This window comes from Lutjanus erythropterus, chromosome 1, assembly GCF_056507025.1.
Source record: "Lutjanus erythropterus isolate fLutEry1 chromosome 1, fLutEry1.hap2, whole genome shotgun sequence".
Taxonomy (NCBI): domain Eukaryota; kingdom Metazoa; phylum Chordata; class Actinopteri; order Lutjaniformes; family Lutjanidae; genus Lutjanus; species Lutjanus erythropterus.
In genome coordinates this window covers 34,186,107-34,208,955 of record NC_139317.1, presented here as the reverse complement: position 1 = coordinate 34,208,955, position 22,849 = coordinate 34,186,107, and the positions used below count along the sequence as shown (strand labels likewise).

The following is a 22,849-nucleotide window of genomic DNA, read 5'->3' as shown; positions in this document are numbered from 1 at the left end:
TAACACAAAGCAAAAATGTATGTGAGACTGTGGACTTTTGAGGTGCTTTGAAAAGAGTCCCTGTGGTGACTGTACACACACACACACACACACACACACATGTATATATATATATATATATATATATATATATATATATATATATATATATATATATATATATATATACATATATATACACATATATATATATATATACATATATATATATATATATATACGTGTGTGTATGCATATATTGAACACTGTATAGACATACTATAGACATAGAAGAGATAGTAAATATTTTGGTTTCTGTTATGTGAATGTTTCTATCTTATATATGTATATATATATATATATATACATATATATATATATATATATATATATATATATATATATATATATATATATATATATATATATATATATATATATACATATATGTATGAGATTTTTTCCAAACGTAAAAAAGACAAAGACATTCAGTATTGAATTTGAAAAAAGAAAAAAACCATACAACCTCCTGTGGATATGTGCATGTGGAATACAAAACATTAAAGGAAGATTTGGTCAGTGTCTGTCTCTTGGCAGGACAGAAAACAGAATCAAAAAGTCCACCAACCTTTGTTGTAAACTTTATCCCAGTCTACCTCACAAGCAATACGGCTGGCATAAATAAACACTCAAGTGACATCACACCCCTTTCAAAACTTTCTCCAGTCCACAGTGAATGTAAAAGCATTTCTTTGCAACTGATACAACTCTTGTTATGAGTGTGTTTTAAAAGTGTGTTACTTACAGGCATAGTCTGTCCACCATGTAAGCTGTTGATGGCGGCCTGCGCTTCTGCGTGGCTGGAGAACTTGACAAAGGCACAGCCTGTATACACAGAAAAAAAGAAAAATGGAGAGGAGGAGCACAACGTCAGGGAGATGGCCTTGAATATGGGGGAAAAAAACACCATTCATTACCATTGTTTTCATGTTATCTGGTTTGTAAATATATTCTGCCATTTGTGTGTTCAGCGCATAACTCTGAATAAATCAGTCTAATTGTAGTGAAGGCATTAGCTGCGTGGAACATCCTGTCCCTCGCCCATTTCTAATTCCACCCCCTCCACTTTGGAGCATGGAGCCAAGGCATTTACTATCCTGACTTGTTTGTGATTATTAATCTGTTTAATATTTACACTTTGTGATTTGTGTGCAGTCACTCATAAAAGAGATTATGATGACAAAGGCATAGTATTATAATCTGCCTATCTAACCGAATCTTTGCACGCATATAATTTCAGATGGAGGGGGGCTTTGCTCAAGGGGCATTCAAATCATCTTAAATCTGTTGTGTAGTTATTGCACAAAAGGAAAAGTCAACATAAAAAGTTGGCCGCAAGACAAGGGAACGGGTGTTGGCAGCAGTGTTCTGGAGCCTCATTGCATTAACATTTCAAATGATGGTAAAAATGATTTAAGTAGATAATAATAATGTGCAATATGTTTTTTGGAAGGTTACATATCCTAATCACATGATTAAATACTGCATCAGTGTGTAGGTAAGGATAGGCACTAAACCACTAAAACATAAAGAGAAAGCTAGTGAACTGAAATACAGTGGAACTGAAATGTTGTAATTTTCCAAAAGCCATTAAATTAAACAGGAGCTATTTCTCTAAGCTTTATGGTCGTCATAGACTGCACAAGGTATTCTGTTATGTCCTATTCTTATCCTTGCCTTCAGGTAGCTCATGTGTTAAGTCAAGAGATACCTAATTAACAAACTCATGGATTAATTCTGCCCCCTTTTCATTAATCGAGAAGCACCAGTGTCTTAGAACCAGGCAGGATTTTCCTGAGCTCAATCCCTGGCTTCTTGAGAGCTGCTGATACCTACTTAAAACAGTTATGTATGCTCATATACATTTATTCACTCTACATTCTCAAAGGAGTCGTAATGATTCAATTAAATTACAAACACTGATTGGTAGGCTCAGGAGATGCTCTGTGTCTGGAAGTAACCCATTCACTTCTACATCTCAGGAGTCAGCTTTGCTTCCCAGACAAACAAATTAATAATTTCCTGACAAAATCAAAAAGATTGAACTGAGGGACATGCAGTATGTGCACAATCAATGGAGGACATTTTCCACCTTTACCTGAGGCTTCTTCATTCACATAACAGCTTCATAATAAACAGCAAGCAGCTGAAACTGTTGTGTGCAGAAATGTGGTGAGTAGTAAAGGCCATGTGTTTTCTGTACTGTCAAATGTCCTCAAAGCTGCACAGATCTACAGAGGCAAACAGATAAGTCAAAGAAGGCTTTGATTCTGTCACAGCGCTCTAGCACCCTTTTACTTCACTTGAACACCCCTCCGGGTAGAAGCAGGAAAGGTCTTCATTTGTCCAACTGAAATGCATTGGCCTACTGTGTGCCATTTGACTGCAACTCTGTCTTTGAAGGAACAAACGCATTTAACCTTTGTAGTTGAAATAATAAGGGGGCAGTTTGTTCTTGCAAAAGCCTTTTGGTTTCGTAAGGCAACAAAACTTGCTGCTGGTTCCCTAACAAGGCTATCAGATATTGTGCCAGAATCTCAGTGACCCCAGCAGCTCAGCCCAACAGAAAGACACTCGAAACTGCAGGGTTTGGCAAACACCATCAATGACAAAGTCATGTCAAACATACAATGTCCTCAAATCTCTCCTCCCAAAAATCAATGTTGTAGTCTTGCTTTTTCTGACCTAGAAAAAAAAAAAAGTTAAGGGACACAGAGCACAACATCTCAAAAGAATTGGAAGTGCTACAGCCTCATAAATTATAGTGCACATTTGAGTTTTTGAATTTGATGGCTCAGAATGAGTTGGGGAAAAAGGAAAAAGAGAGATTGTATTGCTTTCAAGCGAGAGGATCTGCACTGCCTTTTGAATTCCCGGGGTAATAATATGTATGCATGAATTCCATCCCGCTGGATGGGTGACATTTATAACACAACTTAATTATAGACCTAAAAGCCATCTCTCTATTTTTCCTGACAATTCGGGGCTCTATTCAACTCTGGCAGCAAGTGTTGCACTTTGAAAGTACTTTGAGGAGCAGCGCCATAGAGAGATGGATGTTAAACTTCTCGGCCTTTTTATTGGGTGAAGAGGGTTGCTGAAAAGCCTCTGAGTAGCATAAATTTACATCAACAGGGGACAAAGCCTCCATCATGGAACAGATAGCACTGTCAATTTCAAGGTCTGTCTCATTCAAATTACGCGAACCTCATCCCAAGCGAGGCGGCTGGCAAAATAATTTGCCGTAACATCCCGTAATGATTGCGTGGGACTGTTGCACAGTGAGTGATAGGACCAGATACCTATATGTGAGACCTTTGTCTGGTGGGTAGTATTTGTAGTTAACATTGCTCTACACCTTTCTATTCCATAGCCGTTAAAAACTTGAAGAAAAGGTAATGATGAAGCCAGCGATAATAGAGACAAACACCGGAGACATGTGGCATGTGAGGAGAGGAGAACAGAAAAAGAGATGAGGTGTGGGGGTGCAGGAGGGCGAAAAAGGAGTGAGAGCGCGAATGAGGGAGAAAACTAGCTCCTGTCTGACACAACAGCACCAGCCTTATTTCATTTTATGTGCTGTCAATCAGCTCAAGGTATCTGAGCAGACAGGAAGAGAGGGAGCCGGCGAGGGAGGGAGAGACCGCGAAAGAGGAAACAGGCTAGGGAGAAAGAAAGGTAGTGGGCCGGCGGGGCGACGCAGAGCAATAGACCCGGGATTAACAGTGAGAGGAACAGATGTTGACACAGATAGGTGTGTGGTTGAGTATAGCCAGCCTTTCTCTTTGATATACTCAGAAGGCTCGTGCATTATCAACCCCTCTCCCACACATCCTTTTCACACATTCAGACGCTTCATATAGAAGAGAATAAATCACAGTCAACAGAGAAAAAAGGAAGGTAGAGCTTCTGAGCAATATCACTGACGTTATCGCTCCAAATATGGCCATGAGACAGAGACCCGTCAGACGATGACTCTCAGAACAATCCCACCTGCATCGCACATTTCACAGCCATCTTTAATTTGACCACGCTCTACTAACTAAATAGCACATAAGCCGCAGACATGAATGCGTAAGCTGTTCCTGAATGCAGGCAAATCTGCCACACGGTGAGTGACAGCAGCGAAAACCCAGAGCCCGGCTGCTTTATTTACAGTAGGACATTATCGTCCAATGGTGTCTCTGGGGAGGGATGACGGGAATGTGGGAAACAAACATGATTACACCCCTCCGCTTTTCAGATAACAGGAGGAAGGGGAGGAGGAGGGGGAGGAGGAGGGGGAGGAGGAGAGCAGGAAGAAGAGGTGTTGTGTGATGGATTTGTTGAGTACAAGCTCAGGGTGAGAGGAGCTGCCGTCATGAAGAGACGACATGAGAAGAAGTTCGGGAGGGAAAGAAAAAAAAGGGGGAAGGAGAGGTAGAGTGAGAACAAAAAAGGGGAATACAGAAAGTAGTGAGAAAAGGAAAGCGGGAGGAAGGAGGTGTCGGAGCGCAGTGACAATGAGGTATGAAAGAAATGCGAGCGAGACACATAAGAGGTGGTGAAAAAACAGGATAGCTGAAGGGGAGGATGAGTTATTCAGAAGAGCAGAGTGGATCGCAGACGATGTCAATGAGTGTGCGTGCAGCGGGTGAAGCGTGGTTCTAAAAATGTAAAGAGGAGAAAGAAAGAGACACAGCACACGTACAGACAGACAGACAGACAGGATTAACACTAGAAGTGCCTGAATTCCATAATTAGAGCAGAGTGGTCATTTTGATCTTTGAATTCCAAACTCCATTATCAATGCATTTATTTGGTTATTTTTACATCTTTAAGAAAAAGAAATAAAACCAAAATATAAATATTGTAAAGTTGAATTATTTATTGTAACAAGACAACCTCCTTGTGGTTAAATTTTTTATTAAATGTAGACATCAGATCTGATGGATGGAAAAGCTGGAGTTGATGTCTTATGGAGTATAGTCATAGTGAGTAGCAATTTTATTTTTTAAAGTTGCTATGAGTCCTCTTACTGCTATTAAAAAAATACATTTTAAACCATAATTCTCATTTACTGATTTGACTACTGATTTGACATCTGATAGCAATATTATTTGATGAATATGTTGACAAATAGACAGTTTACCAGTGTTTGAGCAGTATTTCTGCCTTTTTTTTTTAAATCAGTGAGCCAGGAGAGCTTAGGGTATAGGTAAACTTTTTTATGCCTGATTAAATCAAGTTTTTGTAAAAATTTGATGGAAATCTGGGCCAACATATATATATATATATATATATATATATATATATATATATATATATATATATATAAAAGATTTTAAAATGAAGTTGATCAAATTATAATAATGTAGTATACTGTATACATATATTATCAGGTATTGTTAGTTTTAGACTTTGAAAGTTGTTTTAAGTTGTGAATAATTGTCAGGGTCAAGGGTGTTTTCTGGCACAGAGCAAGTTTAGAAATAAAGAAAAATTAAAGCAAAGCAAACTATTTGATAAATTACATATACTTCATATATATTAATCCTTCACCCAAATATTGGAATTTGAGTGTTGGCATTAATCATTTTTAAAATAGTTTTTTGTACGACATAATTTGTCTCTGTTCTCAAGAATGGGTAATTTACAGCAGTATTTTTCTATAGGATAATAATCATCAGTGACCAAATTTTAGATTAATCTAGAATAACTCAGAGAAACAGTTAAATGTATTTTATAAGATTATAAACATGTTATTTAATGTGCATAATATTACATTTTCTCTAGAACTATCACAAAAAACAATCATAGCCTATGGGAAAATATGCTGTTTGTGTCAAGATTTGAGACAAAAAGTGTTTTGACTGTCCTTGGTCTTCTTTGCTGTATGTTCCTCACATTCTCATTGACAGAGACAATGACTATAAGCAACCAAGATGCGTCTCCGACTGTGTGTTATTTATGTAAAAAACATTTTAAATGAAAGGTTATTGCACATAAAAATTTGAAAATGGTCAAAATGACGGCCTTGGCCATTCTAGCGTTAAGAGGGACAGACAGGGAGAAAAAAAAAGAGTGGGAGGTGTGTGGGCTCTGACCCTTACTGGCCCCATCAGGCCCTCGCAGGACGGTGCACTCCTCGATCTGGCCGAAGGTCTCGAACAGCCGCCGGACGTCGTCCTCGCTCTGCTGCTTGCCGAGCATTCCCACAAACAGCTTCCTGTCTTCTGGATAGGAAGAGAGGAAGGGAGAGGAAGACGGGGGAGGAAGGAGGGAGGAGGGTGGAAGAGAGGAGAAAACAGACAAATGCTACAGCTGATGGCACCGTTCTGCTGAGCTGAGAGGAACTTGTGCAACTCAACCCCCCCCCCCCCCCCTTTTATCAGCAGTCTGCTGTGTTGAGCCTACGCTGCTGCTGCCGCTGCTGCTGCTGCTGTTGTTGTTGTTATTGTTGTTGATCTTACTGTTGTGTGGTGTGTGCCACCCCGCCCTGGTATGAGGGAGATGTATTCCTGTTTCCAGTGAGCTATTCAAGTCTGCCACAGTGACAGTTTGATAGAGATGATGTTCGGAGCGCAGTGGGTTTTAGGTAAAGGTAGAAAGGGAGCGGGAATATTTTGCACAGGTAGACAAACTGTTAGATCGCCTGGATGCTGAAAGTCACTGACTTGAAAAAGAACATGGAGCAAGAACATGGTAGTACATTTTCTCATTATCAAAGGAGGAAGAATTATAATAAGGAAAGTAAACTCTGCAGCACATTCGATGCAGTGATGAACTCAAGAAAAGTAACAAAGCTAAACAGAGCCAGTGGGTACTGGTTTCTCATTAAAGTCTATACTTTGTCATCTGCCCCACTTTCTGCTGAGTATAACATGTAAAATATGTCGGATGGAGACACTCACATTTCTACAGTATGTGGGAAATTAGTTCGGAACAAATACTTTGGAAAATAAGTCAACATTCTGTGTATTCCCCAGTGTTGGCCGCCCAGAAATAACAGATGAAGTTTTTCAGTGTAAAGTTGTTTGTGGATAATTATCAGCCAAAGGTTCACAGATTTGTCCAACAATTGAAACAAATAAAGAACTAAGATTAATCCGGTTTTGCATGGTGCAAATCAGAGAAAGAATTTGTCTTCCTGCTATTTTGTGCACACACTGCATTATTCTATAAGTTATATAGAAGTTTATGTGAGAAATTAGTTTTCTTTTCTCTCTGCACAACATAACCACAGCAACTATGACCATGACCTGTTGGTTTCACAGCCCAATGATGGAAAACAGGGTTAGCTGAAAGCATTGCAAAACATTTCAACCATGAAAGCTACAACATCTAGTTCTCATGCCTTGAAAAGGAAGAATGACAAAGCATTGGAGTGGGTAGTTTTTCCTGTAATATATGAACTCCTGACTCAATATTTCTGTTGAATTTGTGGTTTAATTAGCTGAATAGCTGAAATGCCCATTTTGTGTGTCAACGGTAGAAAACTGTAGCTAAAAAATAACTGAAACTTGGAAATGTTTGGAGGGGATTACTTCTTAATTGCATTTTATTTGTGAATAAAGAAAGTAACATAAATGAACTCAAAACGAATGAAAGGTATGAATCATAGAAATATCAGGGAATCATTCTGACTATCAAACTGAAATAGAAAGTTCATGGATAAGTGGTCAAACAAAGTTAAGTTGAAGTGAGAAAGCATCCATTCCCCATTCTATAGTGTCCGTTAATATAATGTTGGCTGAATCTAGTATGTATTAACCACAGACCATATATTAAACATAGTGGACGGCGCTTCAGAGTTTGAAAAGTGACGCCAATGCGGAAGTCCCTTAAACCTGCATTCTTACTAACGGCCACTGGTTGCAAAAAAAATTGATGTACCTATAGGGCAAAATGACTCTACTTCTCATTTAATTTATGACCTCAGTAAACAGTTTCCTAATTAGTTTATGGTCTCACTAGGTTTCAGGTCTTGTTCTATACAGTATGATGTTCATGATAAAGTAGGGTGCACTTTAGGTTTGGCTTCTGTGTATCTAACAGGTCATTCTTAGTGAATCTGTCCAGTGCAACACACGTGGTTCATAAAACGTGGGCTGTCAAACTAGAGATCATTGATCAAACATGGATCAAGATTCTGTTACCACATTGTCCGTCTCCTAATCTGTTTTCACAAACATATCTACTTTTTAATTGTAAGACAAATAAGATCACAACCAGGCAGGTCGTCATTATTTCCTGCTGAACGGATGACCCAAGCACCGCCCAAGTCACAATATGTCACCCACCATCTCCAACCTCTCATCAGTACTGCGCGTGCTCTTGTTGCAAAAAGCCAAGATGGGAACCCCCATAATGAAGTCTCGAGTTTTGTTGAGCCTTCTAAACAGTAGTCCACAAATCAATTGGTGGTGTCATAGTTGATTCGCACTTGGATTTAACACAAGACATCACAGTAACACCAGAATTTTAACACAGTGGACTGAAATTGAGCACTGTCTTTTCCCAATTTCACAACAGAAGTTTGAAGGGCAACCAATACCAATATCTTCACTGCTTCAGTGTATCATAGTTGCTTCCTTAGATCCAGACAGGGCCACTCTGGCACAGACGTATGGGCTCTATACCACAAAATTTTAGCCAGTCAGAAAGCCGGATTTTTCTAATTAATCTTCCCAGCGCCCTGGCATTAGACAGAGCATTCATCTTCTTTACATCTTTTACATTATGCATCCCCTATTCCGCCGTGTTGTGGAATGAAATGGCTACTAGCAAGAACCTATCGCCAGAACTGATGGAAAGTGGCAGGAAGAGGAAGAAGAGTTTATTGGAAATGACACTGTTGATCTTCACTGTGAGTCATTTGACTGGTAGGGAGCGGGCGAGGAGCGAGTAGGAGCGGAGGGCGAGAGCATCACCTGGGCCTCGACAGATGTGACGCCTCCTGTACCTGCCAGGCCCCATTAGACGCAGCTGTTCTAAAAATAAAGCACCAGGGCTTCCTTTTTGCAGCCGGGGAAATCGGATCCTGTTCCATTCCTGTAAAGTTCAAATGAGACACGTGCCTGCTACCCGCTTGGCCACACAAATGAGCACCTGCATAATCAATAAGGCTATGCTGCCTGGTCTCTACTGCTGCTGTTGTAGCTGTGGTGTCAGTCCATGTTCCTGTAGTCACGCCTCACACAGCAGGAATTCTCCAACCCGCCAGCTGAGCCTGCTACTACTGCTCATTACTGCTCCTCCTCCCTTGGAGCTCCAGGGTTGGAAGTGAGCGAGAACCCCAAGGAGATCACCAGGACAGCCACTTATACTGTCGACAGGGATTTAGCAAAGAGCGACAGGAGGATAGACACCTAGCTGGATATTGGACATCAGCGGAGGAGCTGCGTAGCTGTAAAGTCAGCCCTGAACAGGTGTTGGAGAGAAATGAGCCTGACCCCTGTCCATGGCAGAAAAGGTGAAACATGAAACGAGGCAACAGCCCGTCCAGAGGACACGTGACCCCACCGCCATCGTCCCTCCATCTTTCACATTTTCACTGAGGTGTCACTGTTACAACTTAAATGGGCAGAGTGCAGTTTTACAGGCCTCCTGCAGTGTGTTAATGTTTTGGGACAAAAGTCTCATCTCGGTCCTGGCCCGAGGAGATCTAATGGCGGCTTTACAAGGCTAATTAACAAGCCATGAGCGAAGTAATGAACTTTCCAAATGTGCTGGCAAACGCAAAAATAAATTACACCCCAGTGAAGGCATTAAAGGAAGTGTGAGTGTACTTGGGAGCCTTCCTTTGGGAGAGCCACGGTGAGAAAATGAATTTGGAGCTGCTATCTTTTCATTGCCTGACCTAAGAGTGTCTCAGTCGGCCCACTGCATGCCCTGGCCAGAGTATAGATTGCTATTAATTAGTCCGCTTTGCACCTGTCTCCATAGCAGCTCTTATTGGATTTTCCTAGTTCCCTCTCATCTCCTGCACTCGCCACTCGCAAGCGTTAAATTGGCATTTTATGAATATGAATAAATATCTTGTAACACACCCTCTGCACATGGAGATGACTCCATGACTCCATAGAGTTATCCATTAAAACTGGGGAGAGGAGCAGAGAAAAAGAGAACACTCTTCTCAAGTACAGTCGTGTATTTGCATTAAGAGGGGTGAGGACCTTCCTATGGAAGTGTCTGAGGATATAGAAGTATGACAAAACTCATTGAGGTGACTGTTTGACCTCTTTGTACTTATCTCTCATTGAGAGGGGCTCATCTTATCCCTCTAACAGAGCTCAGCCACACAGCTGGAGAACATTTGAGCTCTACAGCACTTCTCTGCTCTACTCTGAAGAGACCTTTGTAATCTGCACTTTCAAACCTCGCCACTACTTTCAAATAATAATATGTGTGCGCGTGTGTGTGGTGGTTGGGAAGCTGGCTACAGCATTAAGATTTTTTTGTTTTTGTTTTATTGCATCCTCAAACACCACTGATTAATTTGTGTATCTCTGGAGCATTTTCTCTGCTGTATACTTTAAATGTAATTAGCAGATTCAAGGATACATAGGCTATTTAAAAACTGGGTTTGGGTGCATGGAGGTGAATGTGAACACATGCCTCCATATTGGCTCGTCAACACAGGCTTTCATATTTCTGTTATGGGCGATGTACCATATATTGGATAGACGGGATGGTTCCAAAGGGGGAGGCTTGAAACAATTCTTATTTCTCCAATTAGAAACATGCTAGAGTAATACTCTTTTCCACTTTTTCATGAGCTGTATGACTTCTAAGTGTCATGGTTAGCATGTGTCAAGGCCATTGTTTCGTGCTCCCAGATGACATTTTGTCACGGCTGATAGGGTGGGTAGGGTTGCAAAAAGTTGTTGCCACCATCCCCAAGCTAGGCAGTCAAATCAAAACCACAACCACACAACAGTATTTTTCAGAATAAACCAGTCATTGCTCCAGTCTCACAATAAAATATTTAGAAAATGAATAACATCATCTGCACGCTGACTCAAGATAGTAATATTATTGTAAAACAGCAAATATTTTAATATTTTCATGTACTATAATAATACTAATAATACTATTTTTGAATCAAAAGTTTAATTGTTGAATTTGGTGAAATTTGATGTATTTGTAACATGTTGTATCATGTTGCAGCTGTCCCTAGGGTGGGGGTCAGTTGCAACATCTGACTTATTCCATTCAGATAAAATTGTGATGTGTTATCATCTTTAAATGGTATGGGTAATTAGCAGACTAATGTAAGTATAATATATCAGGATTTGGTTTGTCTAGTCCAAATAGTGTCAGAGCAACTGAGAGAAATGCAAAAAGTGTTGTAACCATCCTCAGTCTCCCCCACAGTATGTATACACTATACCAGTGTCTATGTATGTGAGTGTGAAGACATTTAAAGTTTTTTTAGGCCTCAGGCAGTGCACACTGGCTTCCTCTCGCACACAAAGTAAATCCACACATCTTCTTTGTTTCCCCCCAGTGTCTCATCTCCTGACTGGAGGTGGGAGCAATTGTGTGGAAAATGGTTCCATGTCAGTCTCCAGCCATGTCCAAACTGTGGTGGCATGTGGACAGCCCAGTTTTATGAATGCAAATAAAAAAGGAGATCAAAAAAGTTATCAAAATACTACTGACATCTGACAATTGCTTGTCTCAGGAAGCCTTTTCATTTCAGCGCCCGGTATATTAAAAATTAATGGATTTTGCACAGACGCCATATGCTGTCAAGATTGATGCTTCTCTCCATGGAATAAAGTGCTACTTGTGTTGTAGGCTGTGGAATATGCATATAGATTGTGCTTTTCCGTTCCCTTTCTTCTCCTGTTGTCTCTCTCTTGCTCTCTCTATATCCTTCTCTTTACCCTTTATTGTCATCCCTCACCCTACTCTTTCACTCCAGGCAAAGAATCAGTTGCTGTGAAGTCGACTTTTCAAAAGTTTCTGCTTTTGTTTGCCAATAATGGGAATATTCTCTTTAAAGAATTACTCTCCCGCTCCTGTGTCGTGGTAAATATATATATTTTCTTCTCTTTTTTTTCATGATTCTATCACTTATTGCCCGCTGGCAGTAGTCAGGGAAGCTTGCTAGTAGTAAGTGTTCAGAAAGCATGGACAGCTGCATCCAACGATAAAAGATGCCTGCTAGGCCGCTGGGTGCATTTCAAATGCAGAGTAATGTTCCAGGCAACACAACAGAGAAGTTGTGCTTCTTATGGTCTCATTAGAAAAGCCCGATGCTGGTGCGCTGCTGCCTGGGAGGCCTGCCACCAGACACGCTCACACATGTAGGCGTTCAGACTGGGTGTACAAAATGTTGGGAACGGCTTCTTAACATTAGACTTTGTTTTTCATCATCTACTGTATGTTCCAGTTGTGTAAAGGCAAGAGTCTGCTCTGAATCAAAAGGTACCATTTGCTTTCAGAATAGGCTTTTTAGAAAATGAGCATTAAACATTTGCCCGGATGGAGAGAAAAATTATAATAAAAAAAAATAAAAAAATAATTTTTGAATCTGGAGTTTATAATAGTCTGCATGGCCACAGCACTTTCACATCCTCAACTGACTTTATTTCCTTTCCCCAAATAACTTCAGGGGATAATTCAGCTCCTACAAGCCTCATTTAGTCACACAAACTTTACCTTCATGCCATTTTTTGTAGATACATTAATAGGTTATCATTATCTTTTTGTGAAAGAAATAGTGCTCAAAACAGTACATGATTTCATTAATTATTCATTAGACAAGCAATTGCTGAAAGTCAATGATATGTAATCATTAAGAAAACTAAATAGTTAATAGAGTGTTATTAATGAAAAAAATGTTAGTTGCAGTCTTTAAAAGAAATGAACTGAAGAACATTAAGTCGTGTGAAAAGTACTATATCAAGAAAAGCAACTCAGAAAACAGAAGAAAAGGCTACAATTCCACATATTAAATGTCCCCTTAGGGATCACTAAATTGCCATATTGAACAGCAGCACATATGACACTCTATTTGAAATTACTTTTAAATTAGGCATATCAAACAAAAGTCACAGACTAACACTTATTTGTTATAAAACATGTCAGATATTCCCAGTCATCTTGTCATGTATTATTGAATACATTAGATTTTGGGCTTAACAATTGGGATTGTCAGTGTTGTTGGCAAATATGCTGCATACTTATTGAGGGACAAATACTTGGTTCAATGGTAATAAGTGAAAAGGAATGGGAATAAACTAATAAACTGGGAATACATAGCTTTCAGAATGGACAAGAGAAAACAACATGAGGACAAATGGAATAAATTTTAGTAAAAGTTAAATTTAAGTTAAAAACTAAAAGGTTTCTGATGTAACATAAACATGTATCTCTGCAACCGCTGGTCGACATTAGAAAAATCTATGCCTTCAACCTTTCTTTAGCATGTGATCTGGTGCATAGAGAGACCCAGGATTTCAGCTGGTTCAATGGTTGTTTGAACTTGACATCGTTTGTGTGATGAAGGTTCAAGATTGCAGTTCAATACTAAGAAAGATACTCAGGAAAGCATCTCAGGACCTCTGCACCTTGTACTGTCAATGGTGGTTTTAGCAGGTGAACCAGGGAGGTTGTCAAACCTGGGTTACTTGGTCAGATGGGTTTGCTAACATTATTAAGTTCTCTCAGTGTTTTGGACAAACACATGTTACAAATGTTGTTGTTAGCAGGGATCTCCATCACTATAACAGATTTCCATCATTTGGAATCCAGACAGGTCATGTATGTAATATGTGCAGTGACAGATTGGTTAATCTACAGCAGTCCTGGTTTCCTGGTGGGCCGCTTGTCAACTGGGGCCAAGGCAACACAAAATATACATATTTTTAAATAACCTCAGCCCCCGCTTAAATAAAAATATCTGTTCTGTTTGGCTGACTGGCCCAGGCGAGTAGGCTGCCGGCTCACTGCGGTTGGGTATTACATCTGTCAGCCTCTCTCTCCCAGCCAATTACTTTTGGTGCATTCTAACTTTACCTGGGCCCTGTCCCTTTCCCATCTCCGTTAGGGGGATAAATTTAAAACATTTCGATAATAGTGGAGTGGACCATGATGAACAACCAAAAAGAAAAAAAAAAGTAAAGGTGGTACTGAAAAGCTGAATGAAAAGAGGTTGAAATCCCTTGAGGCTGATGCAGCCAAATGTTTTAAAATAACAAATTATTCATTTGGCGCCATTACGAGTCAGTCATCTTGGCCTAGTGAGCCTGAAGGCATTGGCAGCAGAGAGGATCACGAGCAGAGAGAGCGGGCCATTGAGCCCAAAGATATAGTTAAGGTTTGCAACTGAAGCTGTAAGACAGAAGACAATAGGAGTAAGACAAGTAAGTTTTGGGTTTGGTTCTGTTTAAACATGTTAACATCTGTTTTGTTTTTTGGTTTTCTTTTTCTTCTAAATGATAAAAACTGAAATATTAGACCTCATTGCAATCCTCATTACTCTCTGTTCCACACTTTAAGGTCCACTACAGTTGCTTGCCCCTTCTGCACCTGCTGGGAATCATTTCATTTAATTAATAATTACAGATGTTGTCAATAAAAATTTAAGTACAGTATTTATTACTTATTCATTTCCTATTACAGGCACTACAGTACTGTGTTTTATTCCAACTTGATATAAAAATGTTTTCAATTGATGTATATTGCAGTGTCAATATTCAGAATAAAAGTGCGGCACTGAAGTTAAGATAGACAGTGTAAAGTAAGTGTAGTGCAGTAAACAACCTGTATTATATATGTAACCGTTCACCTGCATTTCTCAGCCCCCGTGATCATTTACTTTGTCTTTATGCAACACCTTCAACCACTTAATAAGCCTCATTCTACTTCTAACTCATGTTCAGTTCCTACCCAGCTAACAGAAGTAATTAGACCCCATCCCAGTGACAACGATGTGCAACCACACACTAAACCTTTCTGCTGCTGGTCCCAATCTGATGTATGCAAGTGGATTATCCAGTATAGTGAGGTGGTAAATGGAATAATCAGAGTAGAACAGATATTCAAATTGTCAGTGTATCAGGCACGATGTGAGGATACAGGCTTTGTGTTTGTAAATGCATTACTTATACCACTAGAGCTGTCACATCCATTTACCCAAGGGAGTGGGAGAGGAGCTTTAAACCTTCTGGTATTCATCCTGAAAAACTAACACAGAACAATCGAGGAAACTTTGAGAAAATTGCCTGTTGCGGCTTTTGTTCAAATATTTTAACTTATTCTTTTTCTACAGTTGAAATATCTTCTCTAATAGCGAGGCCCACTAGTTCTGCAAAAGAGTAATTTAAATTGATGCCTTAAAACACTGAATTAATATCCTGCAATGGTCACTGTTGGAAATCCCTGGCTTCTTTTGTCTGTCCATGTGTCCCTATGTCTCTGTGTGTATTTCTCAGCGCACACATATCAAGCGCTGCCAGGGTTCTTCTTGACTTTTCAGAGTTTTGCACGATCGTGTCCAGAGGCACAGAGGGATCTTTTGGCTTCATTTGCATGTAAAGTGGAGCGCGCTCTTCTGTGGGCGTGAGGTGCCTCCAGACAGCCCCTCCCCTGTGGCCTGCCAGACTGAGCCAGCCAGCAGCCCTCACTCTTCCCTACCTGCTGGGGTGGGGCATGACAGCACAGCGCGCAACATCTTTAAGGTCCTGTCAATCTCTTCACTGCCCGGCTGGGGTCAACCTTCTGAAGAGCAGCAGGTTGGCAAGGACAAACACGACCCATTCACAAAGCCTCCCCTCAGCCAGCCAGACAGACAAAAGGCGAGACGTGATATTAAAAAGACTCATACGGGGCTGCGGAGTATCAAATGCGGGGATTGCAATGCTCCTGGCACTGTATAAGTATCCCATAAAACAAAAGTATGGGGAGCTAATAAACAAGTAGGGTAAAGAGACTGTGTGTAGACAAATGCACTGAGAGTGGCACTTTGTGAAAAAGTCGATGTTGATGGAGGTTGCCGGGCATTTCGTGAGAGTGTTGAAACCATCTTATCAGAGTTAATAAAAGGAGAGGGTGTTGCTGGCTGACCCATCATCTCTCTTCTCATCAGTGTGGTCTCCAGTCTCACAGCAGTGGCTAGAGGAGTGGGACCTAGCTCCAAGATTGTGTTTAGATAATGGCCATCTCCAATCATAGATAATCTGGCCCCATCTTTTCTTCACAGACACAGCGGCAGACAAGGTCAGGGGGAAAAAGATTCCTGGCGAGGCGAGGAGGAGATAGGGACGGGGCGGCTCTGAGATGATTTACTGCTGAGATTCACTCAGCTGCCTCCATCACCCTCCGTTAACTTTCTCATCCTGTCGTCTCTTCCCCTCGCGCTCTTTTTGTCTTCCATCTCTCACTCTTGCGCATTCCTCCATGGGCCTCGTGCTGAATCCCCACCTCTCTCTATATCACTCGCTTCATCTCTCCCTTTGCACTGCAGCACCAATGAGACAGAAAAGAGGGAGAACGAGAAAGACAGGAAACAACACAGAGAGAGAGGCCAAGAGATGTCCACTTTTCCTCATTTCTGCCCCTTCTGAGTTGAAGAAAATTGCTTGGGTTTCAAGTGGAGTTACAGCAGCGCATCTGCTCCTGCACTGACCACAGAGCCAGTGAGCACAAGACCCATGCCTCAAATGTGTCTCAGTATCTCTGAGTTGAAATCACAGTTTGATAGAATTGGGCAGAGAAAAAAGCGATGTTAAGCACATCAGATAAATGTGGACTTTGTGGGGAAGAGGTCGGCTGACTCAAGGAACAGAAATAGATTTAAATGCCGTGAAGCTCCCCTCCCATGCTCCATTCTTTCTTGATAATCCAAGGAAAAAATAAAATAAGACATGAGTCATTGTAATAGACAGCCAGAGAATCGGCTCTGTGATCCACAATGGCATCCGAGCGGCAGGATTGCGGGCCCCCTCCTAGTCATTCTTTGAGCTCTGGTTTTACTTCTCCTCCTGACACTCCCTTATCCCCAGAGAGAGGATGTCTCTCAGGGACACTGTGAACAAAAGAGGGGCTACTAGAGTCTCCAAATGGAGTAATGGCCCCTAATGCCTGCACAGGCACGTAATCGAGACCCCCGCACAAGTTCCCATGACAGATAATTGCTGGTGTCTTGGTAGTGATAAATGTGACTCCATTCTAGAGGTGCAAATGTCCCGGTTCAACCCTGGGTTTGACAATCTAGAGGCCCCACTGGGATTGGTGCACCTGACTGGTCCTCAGCCTTCCACAGACGAATCCCTCGCTACTTTCTCTCCTTTAGTCAGCCCTCACTGGGCTGTCTATTTTCCTTTAACCACAGGCCTTCATAGTAAATCTCATTTCATTGTCAGCCGCGACTGTGGTTTACTTCCCTGGCCTGTCTGCTGACTTCCTGTTGCCATTAACGCTCAATATCTCTGTTGGGGCCTGTCTGCTTGGTCTTATTTCATTCTGTGCTGTGTCCTATCTTGTCCTCCCATATAGAAAGTTCATCTGACAGACTAGCAGGGGCTGTGCCAGCCTAAGAGCCCTCTGTATTTCATTCACACTGCCTGTTCATCTCCCTTCTCTTTCTGCTGAAAAAGGGTAGTAATTGATATTGGGACCCATCCATCCTCCCCTCTTAAGCCCAGAGATCCAATTTATCTTGGTGAGAATGCCGATTGGCTCTCGCCCAGGCCTTGTCGGTCAGACTTTGCCTGTTTTTAGATGGCCGTTAATTAAAGTGCTGCCATGACAAAAATAAGATCTACATGGGGGTGTGTGTGGCAATAGAAATGGGCCATCTGATTCACACTTGACCACATAAATCACCAAAGTGGCTCAGTCTAATCTGACCTAGGCAGTCTAAATCACCACTCTGAAATGCAAGCACAGGGCAGACACAGACTGGTCCAATTAGATCCAATTTCACCCATGTAAATCTTTAACTGGCTTAATCTGCATTAACCTCAGTGATGTTAGCCACAAATGGCTTCAGAATGATCTAGTCAATCACCATGCCAGTCAGACTAAAGATGGAGGGACGAGGCTGTGCAAGAGAATCAGTATCGTACAATGTCAAAGCAGAATTACACATTTGAATGCTTTGTACGGACAAGTCTACTTTTTTTTTTTTTTGTAAAAACTTTCTTTTAATACACATGATGTAATTTAACTTGTAGAACTGCACCCGCTGATGCATATACAGTATATCAGTGGAGTTCAATTGGAAGACACCACATCAAACATTGAATTGCACTGAGTCTGACACAGAAAACTTTTATGTGATTTAACAATTTATACTTTATTGTAGTGTATAATCCCAATGTTATCGTGTAACTAGTATTCATGAGGCAGACAGATAGGTAAGTAGATTTATAGTGGATAGTATACCTCTGTGTGTTGATTTTGAAGTGAAAGCAGGGAGTGTGAATAACAGTCAATTCGCTGTGCTCTTATTTCCAGATAAAAAAAAATATGCTGTGCATATCACAAATATATGGTATAGAAAGTACACAGGTCTGAATTTGCCCTATAGTATAAATTTTGACTACACCGTGTCAACCAAAAGAGCCCTCATTTTGCTTGATTAAAAAAAAACAAGTTGTCTCAAGTTTCGTTGTCATCAGCCTGTGCCAGCTAATCGTCTGGAAAACCTGAGAGTCCATGCTGCTTTGTTTAGAAATGAAGGAGCAGCTGAAAGTACAGCACAGTCGAGCTAGTGCGCTGCGCTTGTGTAAAACATAGAGGCAGAGGATGAGAGACTGCAGACAGAGCAGATGAAAATATTGTTTTCTTTCTTCTTCGAGTTATCTTCACTTGGTTTACTTCACTGTCTCTAATACTCTGGGTGTTTATGTGTGTGTGTTTGTGTAGGAGCTCAGGCATGATACAGGGAGCAGGGGAGAGGCTGCAGTGTGATCACGTAGGAAGTAACCAAGTACAAATACTTGGTTACTGTACTTAAGTAGAGTGTCTGTACTTTTCCTGAGTATTTATTTTTTTTCTGACAACTTTTTACTTTTTCTGCCGACATCTTAACACAAATATCTGTACTTTCTGCTCTTTGCATTTTTCAATACAGGCTCTTACTTTAGTTTTCATGCATTTGAGGGAAATTATTGATTTTTATTTTGCTTCTTTGCGCACTGCCTACCCAACATCAAGACAAATTTTCAGCCTAAATGGATGGGACAATAACACATAGAAAAGATTCCTTGGTTTATCAGTCAGTGCATATCACGCACGACAGATGTAACAAGATGAAAATGATATAAAAGATGTAACAAGACAAAAGACAACAGAGGAGAGAAGGAGACTTGACTGCAGAGAAAAGGTGAGGTTCAATTAGCTTTGCACAGAAATAGCTGGTGGAAATTTCTTTCAGAGTCCTACTTTTACACGTTGAGTACATTTCAGAGCCTGTATTTTTAACACTTTCACTTCAGTAAAGAAGTTGAATCAGTACTTCTACTTTTAGCAGTCTTTTACACAATTATCTGTACTTTTACTTTACTTGAGTTTACTTGAGAATCTGTCCTTTTTCCACCTCTGAATGTGACAGTAAATCACACCAAAACATTAGATGAACCAATAAAAGGACCAATAATTGTTGACACTTTGCCAAATTGTAAGATTTGTGACAAACTAAGCTACTAAGTCTTCATACATATAGCTTTGGTTTTAGCTTGTTTGTCACACTTTGCTACAGTGCGCAGAGAAGGAAATGGAAAGAAGGGAAGAGAAGGAAAAGTTGGTAAAAAGGCCAGTGCAACTGCCATTATATGGTCACGGCCTGGGTTCAGAAAGTCAGACAACAAGTAAAAAATGATAAGCCACAAATTGCCTTGGATGAGAGTGGTTACAAGCGGTCGTAATACTTGATATACTTAAATGTAAATGTTCATAAAACAATACCTCTGTACTGTGTGAATTATGTCCTAGTAATACAGTTAGTACAGTAATAGCTGCCATGCAGTTGTCATACCAGTGCTTTCCCACTTCAGGAGCATTTATATTGAAATTTTAAGAAAAACAAACATATCGTGATATATACCATGACTGTCCTTGCTTCAAATTATACTGTGATTTAAATTTTAGGCCATATCACCCAGCCCTGTCAAAAAGAGGTTTAAAACTCCTAGATTACACCTATTCAACTAGAGGCCTGCTGGCTGGATACGGCTCTTTTGTGATTTTCTATGGCCCACAAGAGGCTGCCTTCAAATCAGGTTTACTCAAGCCTCACGTTGCAGTCTGGACTGAGAGACTCATGTTAGCTAACAACAAGCTTCAAAATGTCTCTCTTGAAGCCAGAGAGGCATAAATTTGATTGTGAAAATTGTCAATTCCAGAGCGAATGGACTGACAAGAATTTTACTTTGCCAACTGCAACAAGTAACACACCGATGTGCTTATCGTAAAACGAATGCATTGCTGTTATGAAAGAATATAACGTGAAGAAGCAGTGCAAGTTAAATCATGATTAGTTTTCTGACAGTTTTCCTGGGGGTTGAAGGCAAATATCTATTAACTTTATGTTGTAAGAATAGCCATTAATTGACTGTGTTTAAGTGTTCTGTATGGCTTAAAAACCCCCAATGATTTTACTATTTGGCCCACTTGCTATTGAAGTTGAGTAAACCTGCCTCCATGCCTTCATTCAGCGACTAATAAATTATTAGAATTAATAGCTCTGGGGTGTGTCTATAAGTTTGAGTGTTTGTACCTGTCTGTGTCTGTGTATGTTTGGTGTGTATTCCACTGTGTCTTATCTGTAAGCAGACCTTACTAACACTCTGTGGAGATTAAGGGTTGGAGATCCTCCACTCCCCATCCCTTTCCATTCTCTCTCTCTCTCTTTAATTTCTCTGTTTCTCTCCATGTCTCTCTGTCTTGTCTTTGAACCACTCCCAGTGACTGTGAACCTGAGACAGCCCCTCTGCTGGCACAGATGGGAAGTCAATGGAAGCAAGTGACCTATATTACGGGCTACTCTACCAACTCCCAGTGTGTCTCAAGTGAGAGCAGAATATTAAGGATTGCGTGTGCGCTGTTCCTGTGTATTTGTGTGTTTGCGTGTGTGTGTGTTTTTTAAGGGGGGTGTGCAATGGAGACCAGGAGAAGGTTAATTACCTCCTCGTCCTTCGCTGTCGGCTGGCTTCACCTGGATGGGCCGGTTCATCTGGAGAGAGAGGAAGGGAAAGAAAGAGAGAGAGAGGGGGGGAAGAGAGGGGAAATCCCAGGTTAGCACGAAATGATTGGAGCAAATGCTACAATATGTGAAGTGAAAAGAGAACAAGTGAAATGTGGCAGTGTTCCTGTTGTTAATGTCCTGAGTTTGTCCTGCTCTGTGAGCTAAACGCAAAAATCAAACAGCGACGATGCCGTAAAAGAGATAAATCTGTGCAGTGCTCCATGCCAGCGTGTTTAATTAATCCAGGGCACTGCCTCTAGAGATGCCTGAATTCCCCTCACAGTTCAGCAGAATTAGCACTTTTCAATGACGGAGCCACACTGGGTGTCAGATGGCACTTGGAGATTAATGCCATTACATCAGCCACTCCCAGCCCCACAGGGAGAGGTCCTCTCAAGCTGGCCCTTGCTCTTCCTGTCCCCTCCTGGCTCCAGACTCCCAGTCACCAGCTATATCCTGCTCATCCCTGACCCTCAGCAATCCCTCTTTCTCTGCCTCCATCCCTCCTTCCTCTCTGTCACCTCTATGCCCAGAACTCACAACCAATATGCCACTGATCTGGACAGCACAACCCCACCCTGCCCCAGCCTCCTCCTCCTGGAGGCTATTGAGAGCCACCGAGCAGCGTAGCCATGAAACAGCTTGTGAAAGGTTAACAGTAGGGAATCGATAAACAACCTTTGAAGATCCATTCTATAGTGAGGTGAAAGCAAAACGTCGCCAAGCTAACATAAAAAAAAAAACCTTTTAAAAACTGCCTGCCGTGAATAAAACTCCCCTGGTTCTTTCTGCTACTCTGTCTCTGGTTTCATTTTTTCTCACTCCCTGGAGTTTGAATATGAAAACAGAAAAACACTCCATCTTGTGCCTTCACTGAAACAGGAATAATATCCCCTCTTTTCTCTGTGAGAAGGGTGGGTGTTAAGAGCCATCCTCGAAGACCCTTGCTTATATCGAGGCTACCCACGCATGTCATATTTGGCATTGTGTTTTATATTTGGCATGATGTTTTCCTGGCTTCAGTAGGCAGTGGGCCCATCTTTCTAACTAGGCCATGTGGACAGGTCCAACATGTGAGTGCCAGTGAATGGCACACGGTACTGCCCCCTCAGATCAGTCAGCGAGGGCAGCACAGTGGGTGTTGGGCCCTCAGGCAACGCAGCACTTGACAGCAGTTGACCACAGCCAAATATAGACCTAAGACTGCTGGACATGTATAGACAAGCGTATACATGGTGACACCCTGGGGACGTAATGCACTCGTCTAGCAATATGCTGTGACACCGGAACAAAGCTTAGAGAGATGACGGACGCATCACAGAGACAGGCGAGTGCAGTCATACACAGACATGCACACTGACGCAGACCAGGCACAGTCACGTCCATACAAATGGGAATGGGCACACAGTCATCTCCACACAGATATAAACCCTTTTTCTGCTAATGTATATGTTATGATATGTTTAAACTGAGGCAAAGAGGTAAATGTATGTTATTTATTGTTACTTTTAAGGTGCACAACACTGAGTGTTTCACTTTGCTGATACTAAAAAACAAAAGCAGTACCACTTAACAATAATTCTACCCTCATAAATGATTTGTAAATGCTTATAATTAGGTTATTTA

The 22,849-nt window shown here is 41.1% G+C and overlaps 1 protein-coding gene across 1 annotated transcript in view; it reads right to left on the bottom strand.

The window, feature by feature from the left end:
* Nucleotides 1-22,849, bottom strand: part of celf6 (CUGBP Elav-like family member 6) — a 184,215-nt gene that overhangs the window by 38,302 nt on the left and 123,064 nt on the right. The window contains exons 3-5 of the mRNA XM_084720525.1: nt 21,163-21,211; nt 6,126-6,254; nt 785-864 (exon numbers count right to left, since the gene is read on the bottom strand). Of these exons, the coding sequence (XP_084576651.1) occupies nt 785-864; nt 6,126-6,254; nt 21,163-21,211 (258 nt within the window). The remainder of the gene's footprint in view (nt 1-784; nt 865-6,125; nt 6,255-21,162; nt 21,212-22,849) is intronic.